The sequence below is a fragment of the Paroedura picta genome, chromosome 5 (assembly GCF_049243985.1).
Source record: "Paroedura picta isolate Pp20150507F chromosome 5, Ppicta_v3.0, whole genome shotgun sequence".
Lineage (NCBI taxonomy): Eukaryota > Metazoa > Chordata > Lepidosauria > Squamata > Gekkonidae > Paroedura > Paroedura picta.
Window position 1 is genome coordinate 99,707,577 of NC_135373.1, and position 20,790 is coordinate 99,728,366.

The 20,790-nt window shown below is 43.0% G+C and overlaps 1 protein-coding gene across 8 annotated transcripts in view; it reads right to left on the reverse strand.

Annotated features, from left to right (window-relative positions):
- Positions 1-20,790, reverse strand: part of CACNA1I (calcium voltage-gated channel subunit alpha1 I) — a 361,190-nt gene that overhangs the window by 8,685 nt on the left and 331,715 nt on the right. For 7 of the 8 annotated variants that reach the window (XM_077339439.1, XM_077339440.1, XM_077339441.1 and 4 more), the window contains 7 exons: positions 20,613-20,691; positions 16,336-16,457; positions 14,538-14,858; positions 13,761-13,907; positions 7,845-7,958; positions 5,827-5,992; positions 5,054-5,226 (listed from right to left, as the gene is read on the reverse strand). In XM_077339439.1, the coding sequence (XP_077195554.1) occupies positions 5,054-5,226; positions 5,827-5,992; positions 7,845-7,958; positions 13,761-13,907; positions 14,538-14,858; positions 16,336-16,457; positions 20,613-20,691 (1,122 nt within the window). The remainder of the gene's footprint in view (positions 1-5,053; positions 5,227-5,826; positions 5,993-7,844; positions 7,959-13,760; positions 13,908-14,537; positions 14,859-16,335; positions 16,458-20,612; positions 20,692-20,790) is intronic. The other variant, XM_077339442.1, reaches the window with a different exon arrangement.

The window sequence follows — 20,790 nt, forward strand, 5'->3', positions numbered from 1 at the left end:
ACTCATCTCTTAGCAACAGCAGCTAGCAGATGCATAGATGCTATCTCAATTCTTAGCCACCAATCTGGTATGATTAATACTGTCAGCACAATCGTATTGGCCAAAATGACTGCTTTGTCCTTTTAAAAACATGCGGGTTGACTTGCTGGATCAGACTGAGTTCTATCTCCAGCAGTGGCCAGCAGAACATATCCATCTATCCACCTACTTTTTCTTCCAGCATTTGACAGCTTAGATGTCTACCAGTTTTGAACATGGAGGGTAAAATTCTTCGCTGCTGTAATCGGTTATTATTGATAGCTCTTTCCTCCACGAAGTTCTCCTATGCTTTTAAAACCAACCTATATTAGTAGCTATCACGTCATCTCGGCATAAGGAACTACACAAGGTAATTATGTTTTTGTGTAAAGAGATGCTTCCTTTTTGTCTGAGTCTAGCAACAGTCAATTTTATAGAGGGACCATTGTTTATTTTGAATATCTCTCTCCATGCCAAGCATAATTTTATAGCTTTCTGCCAAGACATCCTGCCATAGGCTAGACTAGACATGACGAAGGGAAGGGAATCTATAAATATTTATAACCAGGAATCCCCAATATGGTGCTTATGGGTGTCACAGCATCTGCTCACGCCTTCTCTGGAGTCCCCCAAGTGTTTTTAGGAAGTGGACAGAGCCAGGTAGGCCTTTTGCACATCAAGGCTACTGACTGACTATTGGAGATTTGATTGGCTGTGCAGATTTTTTTAAATGTGCTTTGGCATCAGCTGTCCCCACAGCACAAAGATTTATACTGTATTACTGAAGTTAAGCTGTGGTAATTATTTTGTGGCTGCCTCTGTCTCCTGCAGCAGTCATTTTGTGGCAGCCATTTTGTTATCATGTCAGAATTCCAAATGCACCACAGGCTAAAAAAGCGTGGGGGCCTCTGATTTGTACACATGTCCAACCATTGACATCTAAAGCAGAGAGTGAGGAACATAAAATGCAGTCAATGGACATAGGGAGGTAAATCCTGTCCCTGCTGTATCTTACTATGCTGAGTTGTCCCACAGCTCTGCTCACTTCCAGTAACAGAGCTAAACTACCAGTGCTGAAATCTATGAAGCATAGTGAGAGAATGGGCTGTAGGAGGCAGGGTTCTCCTTCCCTAGCCTCTACCCTCCATTTTTGTTAAGAAATAGCTCCTGTAGACATCAACAGGCAACAATGTATGTAAATGCATGTGGATTTACTTGTCACTTCTAGTTCAGCCACAGGCATCTTTTATTGGCTTGTATTCTGCATGTGTTTAATGTTAGTATTGCATATTAGGCAAGACAACGTAATAATGGAGTTTTTTAGCTACTCTCACATTGAATAAGGAAATGTATTCTCGAATTGTGACAAACTAGGGCATAAATTAAATGAAAACTGAAGAGTCTGGAGGCACAAGTCTCTTCAGGATGCTTGGAGAGTATTTAAACTCACGATAATAGCTCAGTTAGAAGGAATGGCAGAAAAATTGTCAACAAGAGGCTACTGCAGTTACTGAGTGGAGTCAAAGGGCAAGAAAGGGCAAGAAATTGCTGTTTAGAAAGCAGAAGCCTAGCTAAATCAGGGAAGTTTAAGGAAGCACAAAATTGTGGCAAAAGCAAATGAAGAAGAATTGGTTCTCATATGCCACTTTTCTCTACCCGAAGGAGTCTCAAAGCGTCTTACAGTCGCCTTCCCTTTCCTCTCCCCACAACAGACACCCTATGAGGTAGGTGAGGCTGAAAGAGCCCTGATATCACTGCTCGGTCAGAACAGCTTTATCATTGCTGTGGCAAGCCCATGGTCACTCAGCTTGGGGTGGGGTGGGGTGTTGAAACATAAATTTTAGGATCATCAGAACAAGAATTTCTTTAGATATATTAGAAACAAAGATGTGAGAGGAGGAGAATAGGGAGATTGTAGATAAACAAATTGAATTCTTTGTTTCTGACACCACTGTTCCTGAGATGTTCTCAGGGAGGCTGTATAAAGTATTTAATCAAACAGAAGTTTTCAAAGAAGTTTTACAGTTCTTTGACAAATAAAAAATTAACAAATCACCATGTCCAGATAGTATAACTTCAGATTTCTTTATCAATGCAAAAATAAAACTGTTGATCTTCTAACAAAAAATATGCAATTTGTCAGTATTTGTGCCAGAAGATTGGAAAATACAAGGTCATGGTGTTTTTCTAAAAAGAGACCCAGAACAGTTAGTTTAAAACCTGTCCTTTGTGAATTGATAAAAAAGAGTTAATAAAGACAAAATTGTATAGAAGAAGAAGAAGAAGAAGAAGAAGAAGAAGAAGAAGAAGAAGAAGAAGAGTTGGTTCTTATATGCCGCTTTTCTGTACCTGAAGGAGGCTCAAAGCAGCTTACAGTCGCCTTCCCATTCCTCTCCCCACAACAGACACCCTGTGGGGTGGGTGAGGCTGAGAGAGCCCTGATATTACTGCTTGGTCAGAACAGTTTTATCAGTGCCGTGGCGAGCCCAAGGTCACCCAGCTGGTTGCATGTGGGGGAGTGCAGAATCGAACCCGGCATGCCAGATTAGAAGTCCACACTCTTAACCACTACACCAAACTGGCTCTCTTAGAAGAAAGCTTTGAAGAAAGCTCTCTCTTTCTCTTTTAGAAGAAAGCTTTGCAGAAGAAGAATCAGCATGGCTTCCATATTTGGAAACCCTGCCTCACCCACCAACAAACCAGATGAACGAGTAACAAAAACAGCAGGGGAAAGTTTAACTAAGTGCGAAGTGATGCACATTGGACAAACATCCTAATTTTCTGTATACACTGATGAAGTCTGAGATAGTGATGGGGGGCCAGGAGAAAGATCTTAGGAATGTGGTGGATAGCTCACTAAAAATGATCGTGGTGTTGGAATGCCTGCCCAATGAGACACCTAAAACTGCTTAGGCATTAAAATTTAGAAACAAAAGGTGACCAAGGTGACAGTAAAGGTCTACAGATTTACTCATAGTACATATGAAGTAGATAAGAGAGGTGAGAATGAAAGCCAGCTGTAAAGAGCTCCAAGAGGATCCCCATAAATTGGTTAAATGGGAAACAATGAGGCAAATGAAGTTCACTTTAAATAAGTTTAAAAAGATGTACACTGGAATTTAAAAAAAACCCAAGTTTGTGCTAATAGGATCTGAACTTGCTGAGACTGAGAGGGAAAGAAACCATGGGGTCATAGCTCAATGCAAGTGTGCAGCAGCAATAAAAATGGAAAACTCTATACTGGGAATTATTAGGAAAGGGATTGAAGATGAAACAGCCACTGTAATAATGTCCTTGCACAAATCCATGGTATGGCCTTATTTGAAATACTGGGTGCAGTTCTGATAGCTGTATCTCAAAAAAGAACATTGCAGAGCTGGAAAAAAGTATAGAAGACAGCAACCAAGATTATTAAAAGATTACATCACCTTTGCTTTGAGGAAGAGTCTGGGACTTTTCAGGTTAAAAAAGAGATGAGTAAGGGGGGGTTTACTATGGCAGAGGTTTACTAATAGGCATGCACATGAACTGAACTTCAAAGCAAAATTTCTCATGAATTTTGTCTTGTTTGTCATTTGTGAACTGAAGTTCATGACAGGTATCAAGAACTTTCACAAACTTTCAAAGCAACATGTTATTTCTTGGACAGAGCAGAAAACAGGGGTTTAAAGGGACTCAGAGTTCCACTGCTTTTTGTTCTTCATGAAAGTTTAAAGAGAGTACACAAGAAAACAGGAGTGGCAGGGAGCAGGTTACTCTTTGCCACTCAGATGTTTTCCAAGCCTCCTGCAAACTCCGTTTAAACAGATTATGGCCCCTTTCAATGGGGTTTGTGGGGCTCCCAGTTCAATATGGTTTGTGGTTTAGACAGAAATCACAAACCAATGTGAACCGCTTTTTCTCTGGCCAACCCTATTTATAAAATTATGCATGTTGTAAAAAGAGAGAACTGGTTCTCCCTCTCTCAAAATTCTAGAAATTGAGGGTATCCGATGAAGCTGATGAGCAGTAGATTCAGGATGGACAAAACGAAATACTTAACAAGAGATTAAAATGTAGAATTTGCTGCCACATGATGTAAGGGTGGCTATAAAAGGGGAATAGGTTTGTATTAGGCAGATAGGAGATAGGGCTATCAACAGCTATTAGCTATGGTGACTAAAGGAACACCAGACAGACAGTAAATCTCTGAAACCCAGTCCCAGGAGGCCTTAGCTTCTATGCCAGGGTTTCTCAGTCAGGGTTTGGGGAAACCCTGGGATTTCTTGGTGGCCCTGGAAGGGTTTTCTGAATGGGTGGGAGTTAATTAATTTTTAATATATATTTTACATTTGTTAAACATTTATTAGGTGATATGACCATATATTGTCATGTCAACCCACCCACCCTCCCAAAATGGCCAGTGATGGACCTGGAGAGGGTGGGAAGGGGAGGGGACCCTGGTGGGCATGTACACAGCTATGCTTCCCAACCGTATTCTCCACAATCATACAATGTCTGGGATTTCTCAAAGCCTGAAGAATGTTTCAGGAGTTCCTCAACAGTAAAAAAGTCAAGAAGGGCTGCTCCATGCCCTGCTGTTGGACCTCCAGAGTAACTGGCTGGCCACTGTGTGAGATAGTGTGTTGGACTAGATGGACCATTGGTTTGATCCAGCAGGACTGTTCTTATGCTCTTGTCTTCTCAACTTTTCTCACTCCCCCATAATAACAGAACTTGGGACCACTTTGTTAAACTGTTAGTAGATTTCAGACAGACAAAAAGACAAATTACTTCACACAAGACTTGTGGGATTCATTGCCATATGCTTTGCTATGGCTCAGACGTATTAAAAAGAACAGATTTAAGGGTTATATGTTTATCATTATCTATTAGTCATGATGGCCAAATAACGCAGCACAACAAACAGGCATTGTGGGGTTAAGGCAAAGAACATCTTTTCTGCATCACAAAGCATTTATGCTCATGCCCACATTCAGCTAAAATGGTCAACTACTGACAGGTGAATACTTGAGCACAAACCAGGGAATCTTACCTGGTGGATAAGCGAGCAGTTCACATTTGGAGATTGCAGTGATACCCAGGAAGCCTGCAGAGAGATTTTGGGGAGATTCTCTGGGCAGGAAACTTTCTCTTGACTTGGCTGATTGGCAGAGACAACTGGATGGAAAAACTCTGCTGGAACTGGTAACAGAGGCTTGGGTGTATCTGGAGAGAAGTGGGTAGAAGGAGCAGGCATTGTTGGGGGTGGGGGGGGGAAAGAAAGCAACACAGAAGAAGAAAGAGTCAGGAGTCCAGCTTTCAAATTCAAGGTCAGAGTCCTACAGGGGGCTGATTCATATGCCAATTCCATAATTAGGAAACACAGCTGAACAGATTCCAATCTGATTGTGATCAATCTTGCCATTGTTCCTTTCCCTTGATGGTCAACACAGGAAAAGACAGCAGCAGAGCTCTTGAAACCATTTCCTTTCTCTGTCTGGCACTTCCTGCAGGAAAGGCTCCTACTGCCCAATGCTGCTTACCAGGAACAGGTAAATTTCATGGGTTGGCAGCACCCTGCTGCTTCAACTGTGCTTCCTGTTCCATCTGATTACTAACCTTTCCTGAGTAGTCAGCAGAAAGGAAGAACGTTTCTTTGTCTACCAAAGGAAGATCAGCCATAGCCAGACAGTTTCTGCATGACCAGTTAGGCTCTGATTTCTTGCACGTACCCAAGTATAAAATGTATCATCAAAAATACAGCTCTCTAGATAGCTCAGTGCTGCACCATAGTATGATCCAGGGGAGCAGTGGAATGATGCCTACCTTGGTTGCTCTCGTTCTTCAGCCAAGACTGGACAGGACTGAAAGGAGTTTCTTCCATTTCACATAAGTAACTTTCTGGAGCTGGAGAAGCTTCTAGGTTTGCCAAAGGGAGGAGACATTCCTCCAAATCTCCTATCCCCAGGGAGCTGGGACTGTCCAGACCATCCTAGTTACAATAGAGATGATGCCTTAGGAAATGTTGAATGCATGCATAAAAAAGTGCAGAAAAAAGAACTGGGCCCAATCCAATCTTTTGAGTGATAGATCATTTTTCAGTGTTTATTTGACAACTATAGTCAAACAACTATAGAATTTGCCTGAATCTCAAGGAAAGAGTCCCGTAGTGGTGCAGATCAGAGGGCAACTGAAAGAAGGATAACAACCCTCCAATCAACTGTTTCCTTACTGGTTACAGATGGGCCCATTATGCACGGCCGCCGAAACGGCGATTTCGGGTCACGTGGAAAACGCGGAGGGGGAAGACGCGACGCATACCGGTTATGCACGGGGCGGGGCGCGACGGCGGCAAAACCCAGAGTAACCGATTATGCACGCGCCGATCCGGGCGCCGCTTCTGGTTGCGCCCCGCTCACCCAGAAGCTGCGCTTTCTTCCGCGTTTCACTGACGCAGCTTTTTCGGCGGCATGCACCGAAGCTGCAGCCGGTTGCAGCCGGCTCCGTGCGTTATCCGTGATTTTAGTCACCGCCATTCCACCCCGAATGTGCGCTAAAACCCCCGAGCATAATGGGTCATACAGATGCAGAAGTCTTTATTGGCATAATCCTTACTGGTTTTTGAGACTGAGTGGCCATGTTCTGGTAGGTTAGTTCCTGATGTTTTGCCAGTAACTGTGGCTGGCATCTGCAGAGGTAGGACATGGCAAGATGAAAATCTCTCCATGCCAAAGTGTGGGATGTGTGAATAATTGCTGGGCATTTTATTTACTTCTTGGGGGATGGGGCAATGCATCATATTTCTGTTTTATCTGAGAGACTCCCAGGGGATGGACTGGGATTCGGAAAAACACTTTTCCTGTGTCTGGAATTCATTAGCAAGTCCATTAGGAAGTGTCTTTACTGTGTCTGGGTAAAGTTCATTAGAAAGTAAATAAAATGCCCAGCAACTGTTGATACACCCCACACTTTGGCATGGACAGATCCTCTGAAGATGCCAGCCACCGTTCCTGATGAAACATCAGGGACTAAAACTACCAGACCATAGTCAATAGCTTGGAAAACCCACAACAACCTGCAACAACCCGTGAAAGCCTTTGACAATTCAACCGTTTCCTTACTTTAGCTTTTCCTTATGGATTAAGTCTCTCATAGCACCTGCAAGATTATGACAATGTAACACACACACACACAAAGTATATTCACAGATTTTTGGACAATATCCATTCCATATCCATTTTCCTTACTCAAGCACATGAACAGATACCATTCTCACTAGCTAATTGGTTTGGGAATGAAACTTGAGATTATGGGGTAGGGTTGCCTCTACATATATATCAGAGTACCAGTGGCCTTTGGCACTGGGATAATTTCTTTTGCACAGTCACATAAACACAGCCATATCTCAATTCTTTTCCTGGAATAATTATAACAAGCTGTGTTTAATGAACGAGGACATATCAGATTGTATCATGGATCAAGGAGGCAATCAACCAACGCCAACTAATTGTGTTTTTAATTGTGTGTTTATGTGTTTTGCTTAATTGTTTGATTTATGGTATATATCTTTGTATTTTAAGTGCTATTTTTAATGTTCTAAATATTGACATGTTTTAGTATTTTCCATGTTGGGAGCTCTGAGCTGAGCTGAAAGGTGGCATAGCAATATTTTAAGCAAATTTCTTTAAAAAAAAATTGACCAAGAGGGAAAAGTTACTCCTGTCTCCTATTTTCAGGGCTCAGGGATTTGCTCTCAGAATAAATGCTTAGTCTATCGCTATTTCTGGGGAGTGGCAAAGGTCAGGCACTGGAGTAGATGCATCCAAGTCACAGCATACTTCTACCTGAGTTTCCTTAGGGCTCAGCTGACCCACGCTGTGGTTGTCTCCATCATCCCCTAGCAGGATTGAAGACTTATCGGAGTTGAGCGATAAGCCTTCCATTTCAGCCAGCTGGACCTGCAGTAAAGGAAAGGCATGGTCACCACAACACAGCTTCATCTCACCTCTCAACAGTGGTTTCTGAAAGGGGTTGAAGACAAGGAGAAATACTACACATGAGGCTTATGGAGTCCTAACCCAATTCTGCATACAATGAAACAGCTTGTTTCTGGAACGAAACAAAAACACCCCAATTTCTCAGCTGGGAGCATTTCCTGTTAATGTCTTCTTTGACAGGAAGATGGAGAGAAGCTCTTCAGGCACAGGGATTTTGGCACCATGTTCCATCATTCTGGGTAGAACTGATTGTGCATTGGTAATTAAGAGACATAAAGATAGTCCAGACTGAGGATAATGTGGCCTGCCTGAAGGAAGATGAAGAAAAGACTCTTTGCCATGGAAGCTACCTATTGTCCTGCTTAAGTAGAATAATAACGGTGATGCCTTCGTTTTAGTAGTAAGAATCATAATTTATGCTATCCATACAAAAAACATACAGGTGATCACCTCTTGTCTTTGCCTTTCACAATTATTCCCATCTGCTCTCCCTGTTTCTTCTTTTTTTTCAGTTCCAGTATCTTAGTACCAATTACTCTGCATCCATTCTTTCCCCGTTCTCCTGGGGTTTTATCTTCATTCCACTTAGCAGGAATTTCTTCCTTGTTTTCAGGTATCCGTCCCTGAATGTTTACCTCTCATTTCCTTTCCCTCTATTACCCTCTGTCATAACCCCCCCCCCCCCCCCGGTCTTCTGCTACTTCATTCATCAGATTTTATTTCCATTTTTCATTCGTCAGATTAGATTTCCATCTGACCCAACCTACTTATTCCTCCTCTTCAAAACATGTCTCCTTCACTTAGTGCTTCTCTCTCGAGAACTTCCACTCATTTATTCTGGCATTTGATCTCTTTGGGTTGTGTTCTATCAGCACTATCTTGTCCTCGTTTGTCGGGCTCCTCGGGCAAGGCTCTTTGTTTGTGCAGAACTGTGTTTGTGCAGAACTGTGTACGCATGTCATATATGTAGATAGTGACAGCAGATGGTATGGAGAGCTGATGGCTTTGGACAGGAAGTATAACAGAATCAGTGGCAATGCCATATGTTAGGACTCCTTCAGACCGATAGTTCATTTGGAATGAATGGAAGAAATGCGTGAAGTAGATTTCCAAACAGGTAATCCACCTTCATGATGAAGCCCAGCACAAGGACACAATGACTGCACTCTGCATATCACAAACAGCATCGCACTTCCATGGAAACTATCTACTGAACTATTCTCAATGTTGATGATGGACACAATCCAATGCATATTATCTGGTGCATTTAAATCCCTTGGAGACCAATGGGATTTCCACATGCTGGGTTGTGTCCAATGTTATATAAAATACAATATTTCACAACATACAAACACCACCAACACACCCAACAATTAAAAACAAGGGGAGGGGAAGCAAACCACAAATGCACTACATCAACACACAACACAACTAATCAGTCACAATATCTACAGAACACACAGTCACTGTGTACAACCGCTCATCAACTATGTTTTGTCAACTATTACGCTCAAGCAAATATTATATTAAGTTACCCTGAACTCTGCCTGAACATGAAGGATGTAGGATGAATTAACAGAAACTCTAACGCTGCTAGATCATTCGTCCTGTCCTATAACCATTTCAAATCTCCTGTAGAACACTCTGTTGTACTGTTGTTTTGCAAAATGAGGCCATTGTTCATGAAGTCCAGGACAACAGGAAGCACCTAACAAGTTTATAAAGTGAAATGCATTGTGCTCCAACCTACACGACACTCGCATTTGTTGACAGACCTTGTGGTGCCAGTTAAACATTTCATGCCTCGAATCCAAACTGCTTGTGTATATGTAAACCTCATGGAGATAGATAATGAGATTAGAGTGTCACCATGAAAAGTGCAATGGGGTTCATGCAGTGAGGCAATGTCCTACATTTTAACATTCCTGCTTGTGTAGATACCATATTTAAATATTTTTATCATTTTTAAAAAGACACAAAAGCTCAGGTTATTGAAGGGAATATTTATTCTAAATATCATATCTTTTTCCAATTTGGGACTATATATTACTTGCAAGCCAGGGCTTCTGCTGAACATGGCATCCCTGTGTTAAGTCCTGGAAGGGAGAAAGTGTGGCATAACGCATCATTCAACTAATACTGCCATGTGTATTTCTGATTTAAAATGGTAGCAGGAAATATTTTTAAATCTTTACATTAATAGGTATATTACCTATTAGGATATAGTAAAATATTGATTGATTGAGGAATTTATATCCTTCCCTGTCTCCAGAAATTTGTGAGGATAGGTTTGGCATATTTTTTTTCTGCATGTTAAAATTTGTATTCTTTCTTCAAGCAATTTAAATTAGGGCCGATTCACATGATGCAAAATCCTCATGGATCCACAAGGAATTTGTACCAAACATGCCCCAGAAGTATCATGAATCCCAGGCAGGCAAGGTCTGGATTTAGACCATGGCTGTGGCAGGGAGAAGGGGCTTCATTCAGCCTTCCATGCCAGATGCCATTTTCGTCCACCGAAAGAGCTTTGGTGAGCTGTTACTTGCTCTGTTTGAAATGAGCTGTCATCATAAGTTTTCCAACTAACTGGACACATCTATTTCCAAGCAGGAAGGGTCTGATCTAGTTCTAACATGCAAGAATGGCTAAGAAGGTTCAAGGAGGTTTGGCTTTGCAGCCTAGGAACAGCCAGATTCCAATCTAGCTGCTCCTGTGCAACAAGGATTCCCTTCTCTGGCCACTTCTTGTTGTTTTCTTGCATGCAGTAAGCATTTTTGGAAAGCAGCACTTCTATTCAATTATCCTGATTCCATTTTCAGCTAGAGACCTCAAAGTAGCAGAAAATGTAGTCCAAATTCTCTTGGATTAGAGTCAAGCCACCGGGCCAAATGACCCAATAGATATAGCTTTTAAATCAGGAGTCACCACAATGAAGCCAATGAATTACTTCAGAGCTAGCATTTAAACAGCCTCAAGAATTTTGCTGAATCAGCTTGATTGCTTTAGCCATCTGCATGAGTGAATCTTAGGTAGGAGAAATCTAATGACCGTGGATTCACTCACTGTAGGAGCAGCTAATGCTGTTCTGGTGAGACGGTTAATCAGAATGATGGATGGCACATATATGTATGGTTTTAAATACGAACGATGCTTCTCATATATCACTTATTGTTCACTGGGTACGATAGAATGCACTGGAACTATACTGGGATATCTAAGGATATTTTCTGCTGCTCAGACTGCATCCTGTTTAAGTTGGTGCAAAAGATACCACTTCTTCAAGTGATTGCATAGGATTTTTGTGCAATCAAGCCTTCCTTCCATCGGAACTATACTTAGGGTCGAGTCTGCACAGGGATTTTTATCCACTTCCAGCTCGAATAAATCCCTCCCCTCTGCACTGAATTTGATTTTCATTTTGATTTTGGATGTTTTAAATTTTTTCTCTGCAATATGCATGATTGATCTGCGGTGATCCTAACTTTCCCCCATGATATCCAGGAGCAGTGATATAAGCCGTGATATTTGAAAAAACGCAGCCAGTATAAATGTAGATTTCTGTTTTTTGTGAATTAACCTCCTGCTCCATGCCTGCAGCACTGACATAGCAAAGCAGGCTTCCCTGATTGGCCAGGGCATCAGTTCAAAGACTTCCTTTTCTCCCAGTTGCAAGGTTCCCCTCCCTGTTTTAAAACGACTGTGCTCCAAAAACCCACACTTCTCTCAGCAAAGATTTACCTCATTCTCTGAGAGGTTGCTGCTGACTCAGGAGTTAAAAGAGAAGAAATAAAGCACTAATGCCAGCTGGACTTCACCTGACCCCCCCTCCATTAGTTCAGGAAAGGTAGTTCAGCTTCGTGACCACCACTCCTCTCCACCTTCTGAGCTCCCCCAATCAAGTGCAGAAGGCTTTCTCTTTCAATTCAGAGGGAGAGGGGAGAAGGAGGAAGACCCGGGTTCAAACTGCTCTAAATTCAGCAGGATTGACAACGGAAAAAACAAAGTAAATGCAGAATCCACCTAGGTAATATATGGGTACAAGCTTATAAATTAAGTTAGATATGGTTAAGGAATATCTCCTGTATTACACTTTTGCTGCTTGGAGATAATCTCTATGTAGTGAAACAGGTGTACAGCATGACCTTTTAAACATGGTGCACATTAATTTTTTTCTTTACATATGCAGTGCTTTTGTACCTACTTATTTACATCCCAGTGTATTTAAGTCATATGAAAAATATAGATCTATTGTTCTATATCAAGCAGTTATGTTTGCCGAAAGAAGGGTTGTGCAGAAATCAAACTGTGCAGAGTTAAATATTTGATTGCCATGGGGCTTATGGATGCATAGTTCTAATCTATGTGTCCCGTAGTTCTAATCTATGTGTCCTGAATACACACACTAAAGTTAAAGAGTGTGAATTATTTTTCTTCCATTTTCTCCAGCTGTTGCTGCACTTACCATCTATTATTATTAATATTATATTATTATTTTTAAAATTTATATCTCACCGCTCCCAGCAAGCTGTCTCATGGCGGGCTATGGATAAACCCCCAGTAAAACATACAATTAATTACCCCATTAAAACAACAATTAACCCCCCCAATGGCGGTGACAGTTCAAAAACTAGCTGTTATCCAGGTGCCAAGGGGGCTCAGAGTGCCAGTTCACCACACACAGTGATGGTCAACTGGTGAAGACTCTACTGATCTCTCATTCTCCTCTCTCCTCATCTGCCCATCTACTGGGGGGCGGGGGCATCAGATCTTCCAGGTCTGGCCTCAACCATAGACCTGGCAGAAGAGCTCCGTCTTGCAAGCCCTAATATAATTTGTAGCATTGCTGGGGCTATTGTGGAAGTATAGAATCATATGTGGACTTTAGCAACTTCCAGCACATATAACTAGTGGGCTGATGAATTAAAAGTCTTGACTTCAGAGCTTTCTAGTGAATTCCTGGGACTGTTGTATGACTGTGTATGATTAAAATGTATTGAGGAGAGATGGCCGTGAAAGATTATATGACCTGTGATGTTGTTGTGATGATACTCAAGAATGATATGAATCAGGCCACATTCACAGCAGCTGCCTACAACAGTCACTAATACCCAGATTAGAAGTCCGGCTTTTCCCATCGCAACCACTTCCTTTGCCTTCCACTAAAAGTTTTAAGTATACAGAAGGCCTGAAGAGCTCACAATAAGCCATGAGTTAGCAAGACAAAGGGAGGTGTTAACCAACATCTTTAAAACTCATGTTTAAAATTCATCTTAAGTCAAACAAGCCCCACCTCCAAACTTGTGCTCCCTGCATGCCAGCAAACCCTTAAATGCATACTGAACAACAGGCCTATTTCCCATCAGTAGAAACAGGAATTAAGTTGCAGGCCTCTGTTTAAAACTAAGCACTTGATTCCAATGCCTTGCTGTGATCTGGCAGAAGAACAGCTCTTCTTGAAGTGCAAAACTAAACACTGCCAGGGGCAATGCGCCTCCGTAGTGGTGCCCCCTTCTTCTGGATATCTCTCTATTTCCTTCTGCCATCCTTGTTGATCCAACTGTCTCTGCATTCAGACTTCTGCCAATCCAAATAAGCCTTTCCTATTGCCATGGAGGTCACTTCAGTAAGAATGCTCAAACCTTCTAAAATCATCTACAGCCGGGAGACCATCCTGGGGAGATCTCGAGTGCGTAAGGGGTGTGCACGTATGTTCTTGCACTCGTGGGGCGTCCCCCTCCCATATCCTCGCACGCAGGTTACCTCTTGCTTGTCATGGTTACACTTCTCGCACATGGCCGGCGAGGAGTAATGATGGAAGACGGAGCCCGATAGGTTATCGATGATCATTAACTCCCCGTCGAAGGAGTCCTTAATAATTAAAGAGACACTGTCCAGCCATAAGTTCTCCTAGGGGACAAGAAAGGGGGGAGGATGGGAGAAATCATTTTAGGAACTCTATGTTTTTGTTTGTTGCAGATTTCCTCTGTGTGGTTCAGGGCTAGCTTCTGCCACCCGCACTCATCTTGGTTAAATTCTGCGCACAGCAAGCACATTAAAATCCAGACATCTATAAGCAGTAGACATTCTTATGAAACAGGAGTAAAGGAGGCAGAATGTGGCCTTGAGGGTGTGGCCGTGTACAGTGGATGGGCTAATATGGCTAATTGGCAGTGTGAAGCTCCCTAGCCAACTTGGCAAATGTTCCTCACTCTAGCCCTGCACTCTAGCCCTGTTCCTCACTCTAGCCTATGCTTTGCTAGTGGACCGTCACTTGCACACGTTTCATGATTCTCCTTCCAGTCCTAGAGCCCTGAGCTCAATCCTAGTAGACAGCGCCATTGCTGTTCCAAGTCCTGGACCAATGTGACTCTGTCAATGTACCACAGCACCTAGGCTACCACTGAATGCAAGTCAACCACCTACCATTCAGTTGCTCTCTTTCTGACCACCAGTCCCAGAAACACTTACGCTGCCTCACTCTTCCCCACATCAATGTGCCACAGTCTTTCTAGAAAGTAAAACAAAAGTTCCACTTACCTGTGCAGGTGAGTAACACGTCATGCAAAGATGTCCTTCAGGGTCCACTTTCCCACCTCCTGCATCTTGTCCAGAGCCTGGTGAACTTGAGCTGCGCGGACACAGCCCATGAGCCATCTCAAGCTCAATCTCAGCATCCATTTCAGCATCCTCTTGCGCTTCCTTGTTGCTGTCATCTAAATGCTTCATGAGTACGGCTACTACTACGTTGATGAGGACAAACTGGGCTGTGAGCACAAAACTGACAAAGTAGAGTGGCGAGATGAACTGCAAGTTGCTGAGACAACTCCGGTCATCGTGGGTGCAGTCACGAAGAGTGTCCTTAGAGGAGTAAGTTGAGTCAAAGAGGTATGTGTGGGGGGAGGAGGGGAAATCAGAAATCCCCCCCATAACACAGACACACACACAAAGAGAAAGAGGAAGAAAAAAGGGCTGAAGGAACAAAAGAATGCACCTCTCTCCCCCCCCCCAATAACCAAAAGCACAGACAGAGATGTGAGGAAGGATTTTGGCCCCTGAAGGCTGTCTGGACACACAACTTCCCTCCTTCTGTAGCTTCTTGCAATCACAGGAAGTTTAGCAAGTTTGCTGATATTTTTCAGTAAATAACAATGTTCTAGCTAACCCCTAAACAGGCTCCCTCATCCTCTTGCACACGCCAATAGGATGCACTACAAGGAAAGTATTTATTCTGTGTGTACTGAAGAATTATTTGCTTGTTTCTATGAGAAGCCTATTGTATAGGGTGAAGGAGTTAACCCAGAATGACAATTTTAAAAGGTACTGGAGTTTAGTATAGACCAGGAAGGGCTCCTCTGTAGAGAGTATATGGAGCCAAAATAACCACATAAAATGGGTACCTTTAGTGGGCAAGGCAGCTGCATATGTGGATGACAGACTCCATCTGGGAGCTCATGAGGTTCCACAATTTCTTTCAAAGGGCCTGATTATGGTTTTGTTTTAGGTCACTGTAATCCTAGGCCTATTCTGCACACAATAGATAATGCACTTTCAATGCACTTTAGTAGCAGATTTTCCTGTTCTGCACAGGAAAATACAACTATCAAAGCACACTGAAATTGCATTATCTTATGTGTGCGGAATAGGCCCTTGTCCATTGCTCTTAGCTCACCCAACTGACTGGGTTCATTCACACTTGATGGCAGACCATAAATATAGTAAATAAATACACAAATATGGAAGAGAGCAGAATTTTTTTAATTTAGCGACCGCAATTCATGGAAATTGTTTGTATTGGCACAGATTATTCTACAAAATTTCTGTTTGTTCAATATCACATTAATCTGTGCCAGGAGCTTCTAAATTAGCTTCCTTTCCTTTCACCAGTGCCTGCTTTGGAATTTCAAATCTCATACAAACTCTGATAATTAATGACAGGTCTTGAAGAGAACTCTATGTACCAAGATCTGATGAGGTCCTTCCAAAAAACTGACTAACTTTCTTGCCATACCTACATTAGGCACATACTAAATGTATGAAATGTCCCCATCTCCCTATCCTCTTCTACCATTTCCCCTTCTCCATGACTAGTATCTGATTATCTGATGGAAATCCTCAGTAAGAAAGGCCTATTCTTGCTATCCATGTGCATATTTCAAATCTCACTAGTTCTTCCTCGATGCTCTCAGGCACACATGCATATATGTATTCATATACATATTTGCGCACTTTCTGTTTTGTACTATTCATGCACACACACATACTTCCAGTGTGCTGATCCATTTCTGGATACAATTTCTTGGGTCCAGAGACAGAGTCCATCACAGGCAAAAGTTACCTTCATAATTCCATTCCAGTTGTCACCAGTGGAGACCTGGAAAAGCGTGAGGAAAGCCATCCCAAAGTTTTCAAAAGTGGCATGGCGACTCATGCCCTCACAGGGGTTCTCATCGTTGCATACTGGAAAGAAGGAATTTCTAGGTGAGTAACCAGACAGATGGCTACAGGGCAGGGAAGGGCAAGAGCTAATAAGGGGGCTTTTCGTGACACTTCTCTTGCAACTCTGAACTTGAGCTTCCATTAAAAATGGATTACTCTGCAGGCTGGGATGGCTGGAATGGCCAGGATGAAAAAAAAACTATTTATTCCCACAATATTTTAAATGATAACTACTTTCCCAAAGGTCTCTCCTACTAGTGATCTTTCTTTGGAAAGCCCAGAGATTTTTCCTTGTGGATCCTACAAAGGATTCCATTTGCTTTGCCCGTTAAAGTTAATGGACAATTAGCAGTGTGCACGCTGCAGATTCATGTGTTGGAGCCAGCAAGATAAGCAACGGGACTTCTAATCTAGGGGTAGTCCAGCAAATGCTGGCAAGGGCTCATGGGAATTGTAGTCCATGAACATCTGGAGGACCACAGGTTGACTATCCTGTCTAAACTACTCAAGAGAAAATAGATTCTTAGCTGCAATTTTATTGGGGGTGTTCATGTTATCCCCCTGATATGAAAACCACATGTTATTGTATTCTTTAAAGCAGCAATTCCAGAATGGAGGCTCATACCCATTGGACACATTCCTAAATTGGTATGCATATGTATACACATTATATAGTTTCTGAGAACATGAATGGAGTCCCTGTTCAGGGAGCCATCTGTAATTTCTTGTCAAGAAATCATATTGACAAGTATAATTAAAGAATTTGTACAAGCACTTTTACAATGATGTCTACAAGATTAGCTGTAAGCAGAATCCACAGTGGAATCGTGTGGGAAGCCCAGCTTTAAATCTCCACTCAGTTGTGAAACTCACATAGTAGCTTTGGACAAGACAGTATCTATCAGCCTAATCAATCCCTCAGGGCTGTTATGTGACTCAGTGCTGGAGCATTGTGGTCCTAACCATTGACTTGCACTGACCGAGAAGTTTAACTCAGTTTAGGATTGCACTGAGAACCACCATGCAGCTCTTTGGAGAGAAAAACAAGGTCATGGTACTAAATTTAACAAACAATCTGACTAAGTACAGCTGGCCTTCCTAAGACCTTCAGATCACTGGCTACAAGAACAGGACCAGGACCTTTTTGTAGGGTTGGAAGATTAAATTTTATTTGCATTAATTACAAATGGCACACTTTCAGAGGTTTCCAAGGAATAATTCCTGTTAGAAAAGACTTAAGACGAAAAATGTTCTTGGATTTGGCTAAAGTCAGCAATACCTTTCTGTACTTAACAGCCCCTGTTAGATGGGGTTCCTGTAATAGTGCCAATGGAGGTAGAAGAAGAAGAAGAGTTGGTTCTTATATGCCACTTTTCTCTACCAGAAGGAGTCTCAAAGCAGTTTACAGTCGCCTCCCCTTTCCTCCCCCCACAACAGACACCCTGTGAGGTAGGTTAAGGCTGAGAGAGCCCTGATATCACTGCTTAGTCAGAACAGCTTTATCAATGCAGTGGCGAGCCCAAGGTCACCCAGATGGCTGCAAGTGGGGGAGCAGGGAATCAAACCTGGCTTGCCAGATTAGAAGTCGGCGCTCCTAACAAAGCTGGTACACCAAGCTGGTAGGGACCAAAGTTGCTGGTGATCAGTTTGTTTATTTTGTGATCACAGTGGGACTAACAATGCTTAAAATGGTTTCCGTTTTGTTGTCTGAAATGCATCTAATGTTGTTTCTTAAGAAGTATTTTTTCCAGCTTAGTTGTCAGTGGCAGAATGGGAAATTAAAATTACCTAAGAGCAAGCTGGGTTGAGTGGCCCTTGTAGTGCTGACAAGAGCCTCTGACCTGGCTAATGAAGGCCATGATGTGTGTTGGCTCCACCTGCATTCCTCCCTGACATGGCTACAGTACAGGTAAGGATGCCAGCCCCCAGAATAAAGGGATCAGTTCCTCCAAACGGCTGATTTGGAGAGTAGACTCCATAGCGTTATACTCCACTGAACTCATCCACACCTAGGTCCATCCCCCAAGTTTCCAGGTAATTCCCAACCCAGAGCTGGCAACCCTAAGTACAGGAGGCAAGAACAATGGGTGTGCCAACACCCAGAGTTGCCACCGCTAGTCAGGTTTGAGCCAGGTGACCACAGCAATGCTGGCAGAGCTACTGAGGTTTGGCTTTGTTCATTTCCTTGTCTTAAAGACAGGAATGGGTTAATCTAAGTGCTTCATCAGGATGCCTTCCTTCCTTCTTTTTTTGCATAAGGCAACCGGAGAAGCTGAAAGAAGGAGTGTGATTCATTTATGGTCTTTCAGTAGCAAGTAAATGACTGAACATCTCCGTGGTTCTCAGAATGCCAGGCTGTGCTAAGCATACTGCAGGCTGGTATTAAAGCTGAGAATATAACATTCCCGTTAAAAATACATAACTTTGAGATCAAGAGACGGTGACAGGAGATCAAAGATAAAATTCAAATAGTTTCTCTGAGGAGCTGCAAGAGGGCTGCGTATCTGTAATTACAGCTATTATTATACTATCAATGTTTACTATAAATTATACTTTACAGTGAAAAAAAGGGATGGTGGGAAGGGATTTAGGCAAAGAAAAGAGGGAAGGCACGGGAAAACAGGAGCAGGGTGGAAACAGGGTTTGTGTCAGGCTGGGAGACCTTAGTTCAAACAAGCCCTGTGGCTGAACTTGGCCCAGCTGTTCTCAGCCTCAGAATTACTGTCAGGAGAAAACAGAAGCAAAAAGAAGCATTTATTCAACCCAGAACTCCTTAAGGAAAGGGCAGGATGAAAATGTGATGAATAGATCTGGAAAGTTGCATGGGAGGAATGTGAGCACATGCAGTTATACGTATTCATCTGGCAAAGAGGACTGCCGGGCTTCAGCTGAAAGAATCAGGGGGGGGGGAGAGCAAATTTAAAGGAGGGAACAGAAAGAAGAGGTATATCGCACCACCACACTTCTATGGGCAGTGTGTGAAGTAAGATATGGGACCTTTTGTCCTTTGCCTGTTCCTTTTCCTCTTGTGTTCATAATTACCTATCTAGTCCTCCTTCCTTCCCAGTCTCCCCCTTCCCTTGTCACTTATCTGCAGCCTCCTAGTCAGGCCTGTTTTCCAGGCTTTTCTGCTCAGAGGTAGGCTGCTGGTCACAATAGTGTTTTCCTGCTCTCAGGCAGGAGCTGAGGCTACATAGGGTTGCCACCCCCCAGGCAGGATCTGGAGATCTCCTGGAATTACAACTGATCTCTAAGGCTGCAGAAATCAGTTCCCCTAGAGCAGGGGTAGTCAAACCGCAGCCCTCCAGATGTCCATGGACTACAATTCCCAGGAGCCCCTGCCAGCGAACGCTTGGGAATTGTAGTCCATGGACATCTGGAGGGCTGCAGTTTGACTATCCCTGCCCTAGAGCAAATGGCAGCTTAGGAGGGCAGAGTCTACTGTTACTCTACTGGGGTCCCTCCCTCCCCCAAACCCCAGGTTTCACTGTCATATCTCCAGGAATTTTCTGACCCAGAGTTGGCAGTCATAGGCTAGAAACTCCAATTCCTGTAAAAGAGGCTCTTTTGGCTCCTCTTCTGTCTCTGGGACTTCAGAAAGGAAAGAGCTCTTCCAAAGCCCCCCCCCCCGCCCCCGATGACAGCACAGTGCTATTATTATCAATCCCCATCTACTACACCCTCTCACCAAGGAAGGAAGTGGTGTCAGGCGTATCACATAATAACTTCCCCTTCTTGAACATGATGGCAACTAAGGAAGGATCCTCCCCAACTATAAAATTGGATGTGCTTTGAGGGCAGGGAAAATACATTGCAGAGTAACTGCAGCAGTAGCTAAACAAAAGCCACTTGGATTACCTGCAGCAACTGAGCAATGATTCTGCATTCTCTGCACAAGACAAGACTCACCTGGAAAGGTCCTTAGTGGACACCGCCCAGGAGACAAAATGAAGAGTGATCACTGCCTGCTTTAACAATTCACGGTTGTGGTTGCCTGGAAAACAGACTAACCCTAGATGGTAAGTAACACAAGAGAAACCCTCAGTCACACTTGACTCTTGGGAGAGGACAAAGGCCGGTTATTCCATCAACGTGAAACATGATACGTCCTGGGAATCCTTCACTAGTCCTCGATTCTGTGATTTTCCTGCACACATGAATTGTTGGAAAACTCACCAAGCTTTCCAAAGAGCTCTACGCCGAGAGCAGCATAGATGAAAAAAAGGAGCATGAAGAGCAATCCAAGGTTCCCCACCTATAAGGAAAACATTTTAGTTAGTCAAGCGCAAGCAAGAACAAGCCCCATCAGAGACGAGACTCACTGAGAAAAGTGCCTGATTAGGACAGTGTTGCT